Source organism: Habropoda laboriosa, unplaced genomic scaffold, assembly GCF_001263275.1.
Source record: "Habropoda laboriosa isolate 0110345459 unplaced genomic scaffold, ASM126327v1 scaffold40, whole genome shotgun sequence".
In the NCBI taxonomy this organism is placed as follows: domain Eukaryota; kingdom Metazoa; phylum Arthropoda; class Insecta; order Hymenoptera; family Apidae; genus Habropoda; species Habropoda laboriosa.
In genome coordinates this window covers 7541547-7552792 of record NW_017100231.1, presented here as the reverse complement: position 1 = coordinate 7552792, position 11246 = coordinate 7541547, and the positions used below count along the sequence as shown (strand labels likewise).

Sequence of the window (11246 nt, the reverse complement as noted above, 5' to 3'; positions counted from 1 at the left end):
GCGGTAAGTAAAATTTCGAATGTCGGACGAGAAAATCGAAGTTCGATAAAAATTGATGGAACGCATGATAGTGGTGTAACGGGTGGAATAGTGGCTATGTTGGCACACGTGTCTTTTCGGCCGAAGCACGTGGCGTGCGCGGTCACGTGTCCACTGGTGGTTAAGTATGCACGCGTAAAAGTAGCGTAAGAGACGTCAAAACGAGAACTGTACGTTCTGTCAATCGCTGGTGCATTTATATATTGCTTGAGGGGCTGAGGGGGGTAAGAGCATTCGAGTCGACGATGGGCACCTCTTATCGATGCGACCGGAGGATTATGCGCGCGTAATGTGTCTCTCTTTCAAGGGGCTCACGCTCGTATGAGGCATACGTATGGAAGAGGAAGTGAGAAAGAGAGAGACCGATAGTGTGACAGAAGAGAGGGGGAGAACGCCGCCGCTGGTGCTCCTGTGGTAGGAATTCGACGAGTCGATCTGAAAGATCGAACGGAGAATCGCGTGAGAGGCTACCGCGGCCCGGACACGCCAACATCGAACTCCGGCGAATTGTTCGACGTTCTTTAACAGAGATGCACATACGTAGGATACTCTTTTGTTCGTTACGTGTTAATATACAGAGTGTTTCTGTAACAGGCTAGTGAGACTCGTTCAAATGAATGTTTCAGTCGACGTATATCAGAAAATTCACTTCTTCAAAGATATTGAATGTTACACGGTCGGAATGAGTAAGCGTAGATACTTTATGATACTACGAGTAGCTGTCTTGAATGATACTGTCCGTCGTCTTCGTTGTCATCGCAAGTGTCGCCTGTCGTTGGTTGCTGTCATTCGTGTAACGTACAGAAAGGATAAATAAGCGTCAAAGGAGTAGTATGTTAATCATTGTCGTGCATACATGGTCGATAGGTTTTTTGCAAAAATGTTAATTTATGAAAAACTCAATAAAATAAAGGTTTTATTCGAAATACAAATAAATTAAATAAAATATTAAATTTTAATTTTTGTTTTTTTCTGCTTCTGTTCGGGCTGCTGTTTTTTCTGCTTCTGCTGCTTGGGCTTTTGCTCTTTCTATTCGTGCTTGAGCTTTTGCTTCGAATATTCTCACTTCAAAGTCAGTATCTTCTGATATTGACGAAGTCAAAATATCGATAATTAAAAAACGAAAAGAAAAAAAAGAAAAATTAAGTTATTCAAATGAACAGGATTAAAAAGGAGAATCAATGAAACAGTCGAATCCATTGATTAAATTTAAATAAGAAATTTCAAAAATCATGTTTTTTACTTATCAACTTGTCCGCAAGAATTGTTCGTGCACCTTATAATTATCGATACGAAGATTACGTACAAATATATGACATTCACATTATAATTACATACGATAAGCATAGTCGGAAATAATAAGCAAAGGGAAAACTGAAATCGTTTATCTGCAGTCAAGAATAAGACACATCGTGTATGAAATCAAGGATTTGATATTATGGCGGAGAATTTCCTCGTTCTGTCCGGAAAATATCAGCACTTCGCTAATTTTTAAATTACAGCAGGAGGAAAACGTGGCGTCCAAGAGTGGTACGAGTATTGAAATAACACCATTACGTAAACACTAGGAACGAGTATTTGTTTAACGCGTAATTGCCGCGAGCAATTACGGGAAAAACCGCAAAAAGTACGCGACAGGTTCACTGACCGAAATCACGTGTATGGTATGCCATTGGTGGAAATATAAAGTCAACGTACCGGCATTTTACAATTAAAAACGTCAGTGACCAGCGATGAAGAAAGACGTAACCACCAGACGTCGCAAAGAAAACGCGTGCGCAAAACTACGAAGCTCGAGTAGAGGAGGAAGGAGTGAGCCTCCTTCTTTCTTTCTCTCGCAGTGACTCACTGAGGACACCGTCTTGAAGTTCACCTATTAACTTGACCGTGGAAAATATACAGGATGTATCAAAAGTATACGTACAAATTGTTCAAGCTAATGAAACTCGTTGAAAGTGAATCGCTTCAACAATAAATCAGGTTTTTGATTCATAACCTACCCTAATTTTTTATTCGAAAGCCCTTTTTCTAACAAATATCGACGGGACACAGTGTAGGATGATACTAAGTTCGAGGAGAAAAAGAAACACGAGACAGAATTGCGAAGAAATCAAAATCAACGCGATGAGAACAAAAATTCGAGAAAATTGTAAAAACAAAGGACAAGTAATACTATAAAGTATCTATGCTCACTTGATTCAACTATTTAAAATGCAATATGTATGCAGAAGTTAACTTGTTGACTGAGCTTTTTTTGCTTCAACTAATGAGTCTCGTTTTTGATAATACCTTGTATAGATGTAAGATAAAGTTAACAGTTTTTGATTGACTTAAAGTGCTGTACAATACTGAAATTGTTGCTAATGTCTGAAATATTAATTTTGAATGGACAAGTAATACGAAATATTCGACTGATAGTGTAAGTACCTAATCGAAAAGGGAAAGTTTGTAGTACTCTCACTATTTTTCATGGAATATTCTTAAATTTGGCGTAGATTTTAAGATAAGCTTGAAGTGACGTCGTCGATAATTCCTACGAACCTTAATACCTTAGAAAGTTGGTGATTTCAAAAGAATTTGAGAAAGTTGGGCAAATAAAATCTATTCTCCGTTTGTAAATGCCACGGAGCACCGTAACTTGAAGGAAAAATGACTACAGTCACAAACCTTTTATTACAGAGAAAATATAAAATATCGATGTGAAAAGATTTTGCATTGTAACGTAACCTGTGAAACTAATAAAAATTATAGTATTATTATTAATATATAGTTACAATTAACAATAAGAATACTCCCATTCGATTACACGAAGATTCTTATCTCGTTAATAAAAGACGACTACTTTCTATTTATTCTTTGTCTGTTCTCCAAAATTTCACTCATCTCCAAACCTAACGTCGTTCACGACCACATGACACCTTTAAACCGCAGAAAGTTCGTCAGTGCGAGAAACTTGAGAAAGTTAGACGAACGAAGTCTACTTATCCATCGAAATTCTCATCGAGTTATCACTCACCCGAGTCTCCATCTTCTGGTTACAGATTCGATCGGTCATCTTTACACGAATCACATCTATTATGTGTGCAATATTCGTCAGTGAGATAACGTGAAAGGACGATTATGTACAATCGATAACAGTTCATTGATCCTATAATTACCGCGTTTGTTTTCCAGTTATTCCGTTATTAATAACAAAAAGTTTCACGTTTGTGTAAAACCAACAGAAAAATATACTAGTCATGACCATGGGAGATTGAATTGAGTGTTCGATGAAAAACTCGGCTGGTAATGAAAAGAAGATACAGAAATCATAGAGAGCGTGACCGATAAAGATTACCGTACGGAATAGAAGGCATACTCGCGCGTCGATAATCAGTACGACGAAATCTAGTCGCGGTTGTTACACAGAAAACTTCGATACTATATGGATTGATTGATATTGAATGGAGATAGGAATTATAGAAAATTTCGTGAAATTATTGCAATGAGCCGCAAAAGATTAAGACGTAATTTAATATTTAAGGTAAATACAGTGTGTATAAGGATAAATACAGAATCAAAATTTTATAAATTACGTCAATAGAGTATTTAGGTTATAATGATATTTCATAAAGAAGTTTAAAATTCTTATATCTTGAACAAGGTACTACAAAGATTGAAGAATGTACTCTTTCCTTTTAAAAAGAGATGCAATACTTCTTATGATTAATGGAATGATTCATAAAATGGTTTGTAATTCTCTAAGCGTCAGGGAATCCTGGCATTTTTCTGCAAATGACATTTGTTTAGGTTTAATGACCTGTTATCGCAGGAAGTATGCACATAGACTTAATCCTTTTTAGAAGTAGCTGTATGTAACCTTTCCACTGACGTCATCGCCATCTTATTCCGAATAGGTCATTAGCGATATGTTAAACACTAAATTCACAGGAACGGGTACAATGTTCTCCGGAAAAATTTACAAAAGCATTGAAATTCTGAAGAGAAGAAAGATTCAAATTGTAAAAATTTCAAAACAATGTGAAAAATTCTGTATTCATAAACAAGGTAACCAATTATTACCTTTTTCTACAGCCCACAAAAAAAAAGAATCAAAATTAAAATATTCGTTATAGAAACAATTATTTATATACCTAACCTAACCTAACCTTAAACACAGAAATTGGAATATTGGTTCGTTGAACTTCAGAAATTGTTCAAACAAAATGAAAATAGAACAATTAATGTTTCTTCCCTAACGAACTTTCTTTTATCTGAATTTATGCCGACAGTCTACGAAAGGAAATATTCGAGAAAGCATCGTGGATGAACTTGTTCAACGTTTGGCCACACGATTATTTTCACACGTCAGAGTTTCTCGTGGCGGTCGTGCGGTCACTCATTAACTATACAGATTTCGGCTATCTCCGATGAGAAAGTTGAAAACAGGTCGATCTTTTGACGGTGAAGGCACGTTTAACGATGGAGCGGGGATCGATTTATAATCGGGCAACGAAAGAAGTCAATGATCTTTCAATGCAGAATTCCAGCTTCCACGTTGCCTTTTGTCTCCGTTTATAAATAAACTCTGTCGACGTACCAACCAAATTAAATCCGACAGAGATTTTTCAATGAATATTAATTTTCTTTTTTTACCACAGTTTTTTTTAACTTTGTTCAGTTGTTCAACTTGATTGCAGAACCCATTGATTACACTGTTAAGATAAAATTAAATAAATTTTTCTAAACTGATGTTCAAAAGTTGCGATAAAAATATCTGACAAAGTACTAACTTTTTTTAATCATAACATATATTTTTTATCACGCAAATGTTTAACAAAAATTATTTAATCGCTAATGAAATTATTGATCAGTTAAATGTTTCATTGTAATTTTTCATTTACAACTAAGTTTTTATTAATTAAAAAAGGGAGTTCTACACCTTCGGTTAAAAGATTTAAAAAAAGACCGCTATTTATTCCCGTGAACTTATCCCGATTAACTGTTCGACACTCGTTTCGAAATTATAAATGTAAACTGGACCAGAGGAACTCGTAAAAAAGACCGTAACAAACGAGTGTCTGAAAATTAATCAGTTCACCTAATTGTACGTTTACGCGATTACGCAAGATTGACTTTGTAGCTCAAGGGGAAGGCAGGTGATTCTTCATCCAAAAAGAAGTCGAAAATTCCTCCGAATGAAGATCCTTTGTACGAAGAGCATTTCGAAATCGAACGCACGTGCAGTGGTTTCGAGTTCCAGTTCGATACGACCCTTTATATTCCCTGTTTATTTGTGATCATTATTTTTCTCGTTTATAAACATCTTTTATTATAAACACATTTTCATAACTAATATAATTATAACGTCATTATAATCTTAATAACAATTTATGCCTTTGTCGCGAATTTTAGTATTAAAAGCTTCTTCAAACCAATCAAAAATTCTTCCTGCCCTTCTGAAAATTAGTAGACTACTTGAAATGTGTAATAGATGCAAATTTTTCACAGGAAGTGTATGTACGCGTGTATAGATACAGAGTTTACGAAAAACAAAAATATAATAGAAAGTCTCTAACCTAAAAATTCTTGGGAAAAATTAACGAACACTCTTAAGAATAACTTTTTGATTTTTGGAAAATCTTGCAACAAAGGGATTTTATTTGACGTTTGAGCCTTCGTTTTTCGATTTACTTTCGGATGAAAAATTATCCTCTCTCTAATAATATGAATTACGAAACCGTACACTGTGATACACAACATCTAATATCTTGAAAGTTCAATGATTCATCGAGCTAATACATGACCCCGGAATGGATACGTCATTGTGATTTAATATTGTTTACATTTACAGTAGTACAGTAGTAGTGTGGTTCATTCTGTTAGCTGTCACAGTTACTTGAGACGTTTGGACAGTTACAGTGCTTTGAAAATGAATGGCAATGAATATGGGAATCGCTGACGACCGCCATCTACCTTCTTGCACGTATTAAGCAGTTACCAATTTCCACTTGTAATTCTGAAATACCTGTTATTTTATCTGAGCACTGGTCTTTCTTTGATAAGACAACAATATGCGAAAGTTTGTAGTAGAAATAGAAATAAAAATTCTTACGTGCACAAAGAATTTAGAAAAAAATTCTATTACTTTGTATGGAAAATTTTCGATATGCAGAAATCTATTTTCAACTTATTGATATACTAATCGATTAAAATAATATACAATTTTAAATTTCTAAAAAAATGCATAGCAATTATAAATTTTTAATAAAAGTAATGTTAATATAAAAGTGGGTGTCAAACAGTTTAATGCTCTTTAACGTGTTATATAGAATTTATTTCATTGGCGCCTGTAATACTGTAAAAATTGTGCATAATATTTGGTTGCCATTCTACAGGAGCTGGACATTTAAACGATCGAATTAATTTTAAATAAGTAAAGGCACAGATGAGGTATATAGAGGTTACTTACAACATATTAAATTCTTCACAATATATTTAAATAAAACTAATAAATGAAACTCGAATAATTGAAAATAAGAAATGGATAAACTCGAAAAGAATCATATATGTTAGATATATGTTCGATTACTTATCGGTCTTGCTTTGAAAATTAAATGATAGCGATAAAAGAATCTTGATGATGATGCTGATAATGATAAGAGGGCATCGGCCTCTGTCAAGAGATTGTGAAAATATAGCAAGACAAATCGATAACAGATGATTATTAAAAGATTATCGAGCAAAAGTCATATTTACCAGGAACAGAATCGATTGATTAAGCTCTTTAAATAATTTAAAGTACAAGGTTATTTTAAATATTTTTGTAGCAACACTGATATTTCCAATTATGACATTTGAATGAAAAGAAGTAAATTTACAAAAGGAAAGTTTATGATAAACAAGTTACTGTTGCATCAAATATATATTTTATGTACTATGTATAGAATTAATAATACTAGAGATAATCCATTCCCTATTCACCTTTATTTGAGTTAACATAGCATATGTACTTTGAGCTATCATCAATTACCAGTTTTTCTAGAATAACTCTTACCAGCTAAACAAACGTTTAACAATATTGTATCAAATAATACCAAATGTTCTCCCATATGTGTACTGATAAAAATTATGGCAAAATACTTGGCATTTTTTTATACAAAATAGTTGTCACTTTGATTATGAAAGGGTGTGCACAGTAAACATTGCACAATCCCTTACAACAAAGAGAAACTATTAAGACCATGTATCTTAAAACTAAAGTGATCTAACACCTCTATAAATGCAAAAAGGATAAGAATAAAATTTATCTACAAAATATATATACTTTCTGTAATAAAATAATGTTAACTGCAATTGGGGTATAATTTGATCTCCTTGAGATAATTTTGTTTTTCTATAAATTTATCACCATCCTATCTCAGTTAAAATTTCTTTAGCCTCTTCGAATACTTTGTCTGGTGCCTGCATACTGTTTACTTTGTACACTGCACCCTGCTTTTCAAAATGTTCAATTATAGGTAAGGTGCTGGTGATATATGTTTCATGTCTTTTCGCTAAAACTTCCTCATTGTCATCAGTTCTACCACTTCCTGCAGCTCCACGGTTTAAGCACCGTTCTGTACATACTTCCTTACTACAGTCACAGAATAACACACCTTTTACTATACATTTCTCAGACATTACCTGCCAACAAAAGAATACAGTAGATAAATGGACAAAGACGTTCATTATACAGTACTATTTCATAACTGATGTGAATAAATAATGTTTTTCTACCTTATTCCAACCATCGATATTATCCTGGTTTCGTGGAAAACCATCGATCAGAAACCTCTTATGCGGGTTATCTGACATTTGCATTGCTCTATCCAAGAGGCTGCAAGTAATTTCAACACGTACGATCGTTCCTTCCTTAATATGCCGATTAATGAGTTCCCCATACTGCGAGTCCAAATTCGTTTGTTCTTCTCTTAATAGATCGCCAGCTGATAAATGCACATAACCATACTTTTCGGTGATGTACCTGCACAAGGTACCTTTACCTGCGCCAGGACCACCCAAAACAAATAAAACTTCAAATTTCTTAGCGGTAGACATCGTAAAACGTCGCACCTCAGTTAGGAATACCTTAAACATAAAAGATTACAATATTCTTCTTTACACGTACACATTCTACGGATACCAACTTCAATGGATTATGGCGTGCTTTTTGAATAAACATCAAACGAAACATACATACAATTCAAGTTTTCTAGTTGAACTTAGCAAGTTAACGTGCAATCAATTTAATCAAAACGATTTTTTTATGAATGGCTTTTTTAAAATTGCAGTTTATCATTTCTGATAACATTGATACGCGTAATCTTATGCACTATGATATTACATATATATGGATATACGTCATTCCTGAATATGAACATTTAATATTTCGTGTATGTTAGTACAAATTTATATGTATACACACAGTACTTAATTTTTAAATATACACGAAGTATGTAATAACTTTTTACGAGAACCCATATTATTTTAATAATATAAATGTATGTCTAAATATATTTTCTAAATTATCTATTTACTATTTATTCAATTATAACATTTGCATATTATATACTTACTTAAATCAAGAAAATGTAGGTCCAGCTAAACAGAAATTCGTTGAATGGAATTTGTATACTCCGATAGTTTCTAATTAACACTAGAAAAATGTTTCCTTGTCATTTATTCGTCATATTCTTTAATCAATATTTTCTTAACTATTACCGTATGAGAATACAATCAGCGACTGCGCATGCTCAAGTATTATGCAACGAGTGCATGCACGCAGTTCTGCTGTAAAGCATGACGGTTGAATCTACAACACAATTTACGGAATTCCTTATATAATGTACAGAAATGCCGCCGATAGATCTGTTCTTACGATGACTTAGAAGTTGTAAATAGTCATACTTCTATTATAAATATACGACTACTGCTTCTGGCAATTATTTATACTTATTGTAACATGAGTCGAATTAAAAGGAGTTGAAGTTATATGAATTCAGGAGTCATTATTTATGATAGATAAAATACGGAGGAATGATAATGATGCGGTGGTGTCAACAATTGTTCGCACATGAAAAGTTTCTAAAATTCTATGTACAATCTAGTCAAAGAAAACGTATCGTTAACTATTTGTACTCCTGCAATGCGGTTCACACTAAATCGTGCATACATAATAAATATAATAACGAACATGAGAAAACGTCAACGCAAAAAATAGTTAAGTCTGTTAGATTTTTTTCAAATGAGGGAGATGAAACGGCACAATTTATTAAAGAATCAAATATACAACCAAAACGAAGTACTACATTTGCTACAAGATTAGTAAATAATTCTCCAGCTAGAGTACAGCCATACTTAAAACTTATTAGAATGGATAAACCGATAGGTGAGATATGCATTAATTACATTGTAAATTATTATTAAAATTATAGTAACTCTGACTTCATTAATTAAAGAATTCTAAAATAAGAAAGCAATTGCGAATAATTTACACATATGTAGGATCTTGGTTACTATTTTGGCCTTGTGGTTGGAGCATAGCCATGGCAGCAGCACCAGGTGCCCTACCAGATCTTCAACTTTTAACTATTTTTGGAATAGGTGCATTCATTATGCGTGGAGCTGGATGTATCATAAATGATATGTGGGATCAAGATATCGATGGAATGGTAATATTGATCTTGAAAATATTTTAATGTTGGATATTATAAGAACTTTCTAATGTTAGGTAGCCAGAACAAAAGATAGACCATTGGTTACTGGAGAAATTTCACCCCTTCAATCATTGATTTTCCTTGGAAGCCAATTAACTTTGGGATTGCTAATATTGTTACAACTAAATCTTTACAGTATTATATTGGGTGCAAGCTCACTAGGTACTTTTTTCAAACAGTAATGCGAAACAGTATTTCTCAATTTTATTAGCTGTTTTAGTAAACCTTTTAAATATTTCTATATTACTCTTATTAGTAGTATAATTTACTTACTACATTCTTTTTTGTCTGGTTATCTTTTTAAAAAATTTCTAAATTAAAATTTGGAAATGCTGTTAAGATAAATACTGTTGTATAATTGTTAAATTTTTTATTACAGTCTTAGTCATACTATACCCTGTCATGAAAAGAGTAACTTATTGGCCACAATTGATACTGGGTATGACTTTTAATTGGGGTGCACTTTTGGGGTGGTCTGCTGTACATGGATCATGCAACTGGTCTGTATGTCTACCTCTTTATACTGCTGGAATTTGTTGGACACTTCTGTATGATACTATATATGCCCATCAGGTAATTTTAAGATTCTTTTTATATTTTACTTAACATGTAGCATTTATCTTTTAACAAATATGTGTTTGAATTATAGGACAAAGTAGATGATGTTATACTAGGTGTAAAGTCCACTGCTTTAAAGTTTGGAGACAAGACAAAAATTTACTTATCTGGATTTAGTGGAGCCATGATAACAGGGTTAATTGCATCAGGTTTATTAATTGCACAAACTTGGCCATATTATGCAGCAGTAGGATTAGTTAGTACTCATCTCGCTAATCAGGTATAAAATTACGAATAATTGAAAAAGTGTATGTGTATATTATATATATGTATATATGTTATATACATATGTGTTCAAGTAGAATAATATTTGATATAAATATATTTTTAGATCTATAGTTTAAACATCAACAATCCTAAGGACTGTTCTAATAAATTCATCTCCAATCACAGGGTAGGAATGATTCTATTTGCAGGAATCATTTTAGGAAATCTTATGAAAGATTCAACACATAGAAAAGATAAGAATACTGTACAAGATGCAGAAAAAGAGTCTACATTCATTGAACTGAAAGAGCAGTAGTTGCTTTACTTTTATAAGTAACAGTCAATAAGTATACAAGTTGTAATTGTTCATGCAGACTGTACATGTTAGGTCAAAACTAATGTAAAGGCTGGCTCCAGTAAACTGAAAAAACTAGATTTAATTACATATTGAGTGCCATGAGATGACTTTAACTTTCAGTTACAATTTAATTCGTTAAAGCACGTAAGTAACGTAAATAAACAAAATTTTTATGTAAGGATATCTTAAATTTCCCAAATTAAAAATTACACCAAAGACTACACTATTTTATGTAGCTAATAACAACAACTGAAGACACTTTTCTACAATATTAATTATAATAACAG

General features: G+C 32.9%; 2 protein-coding genes across 6 annotated transcripts; one reads left to right on the top strand and one right to left on the bottom strand.

Moving 5' to 3' along the window:
* Positions 1-7381: 7381 nt before the first annotated feature.
* LOC108571534 (UMP-CMP kinase) lies at positions 7382-8758 on the bottom strand. Of its 4 annotated transcripts, none has more exons than XM_017933597.1 (3): positions 8637-8758; positions 7798-8148; positions 7382-7704 (listed from the first exon to the last, which is right to left on the bottom strand). In XM_017933597.1, the coding sequence occupies exons 2-3, from the start codon at positions 8116-8118 to the stop codon at positions 7426-7428; spliced, it is 600 nt and encodes a 199-aa protein (XP_017789086.1). In that variant the 5' UTR covers positions 8119-8148; positions 8637-8758; the 3' UTR covers positions 7382-7425. The 4 variants fall into 4 exon arrangements, with proteins under 4 accessions (XP_017789086.1, XP_017789087.1, XP_017789088.1 ...); XM_017933598.1 differs by lacking the exon at positions 8637-8758 and adding an exon at positions 8261-8296; XM_017933599.1 differs by lacking the exon at positions 8637-8758 and adding an exon at positions 8208-8252.
* A 318-nt stretch (positions 8759-9076) lies between these two features.
* Positions 9077-11091, top strand: LOC108571533 (4-hydroxybenzoate polyprenyltransferase, mitochondrial). 2 transcript variants are annotated; one of them, XM_017933593.1, is made up of 6 exons: positions 9077-9448; positions 9565-9731; positions 9791-9938; positions 10156-10349; positions 10426-10614; positions 10726-11091. In XM_017933593.1, the coding sequence occupies exons 1-6, from the start codon at positions 9097-9099 to the stop codon at positions 10915-10917; spliced, it is 1242 nt and encodes a 413-aa protein (XP_017789082.1). In that variant the 5' UTR covers positions 9077-9096; the 3' UTR covers positions 10918-11091. The 2 variants fall into 2 exon arrangements, with proteins under 2 accessions (XP_017789082.1, XP_017789083.1); XM_017933594.1 differs by having other exon boundaries at positions 10823-10904.
* Positions 11092-11246: the final 155 nt, after the last annotated feature.

Coding starts and splice junctions, on each gene's coding strand:
- LOC108571534 (XM_017933595.1), bottom strand. CDS start 8,157: ATGTTTAAGGTATTCCTAACTGAGGTGCGACGTTTTACGATGTCTACC. Junction 7,705..7,797: donor ATATCGATGGTTGGAATAAG/GTAGAAAAACAT, acceptor TTTTGTTGGCAG/GTAATGTCTGAGAAATGTAT.
- LOC108571533 (XM_017933593.1), top strand. CDS start 9,097: ATGATAATGATGCGGTGGTGTCAACAATTGTTCGCACATGAAAAGTTT. Junction 9,449..9,564: donor TAGAATGGATAAACCGATAG/GTGAGATATGCA, acceptor ACACATATGTAG/GATCTTGGTTACTATTTTGG. Junction 9,939..10,155: donor ATTGGGTGCAAGCTCACTAG/GTACTTTTTTCA, acceptor TTTTTATTACAG/TCTTAGTCATACTATACCCT.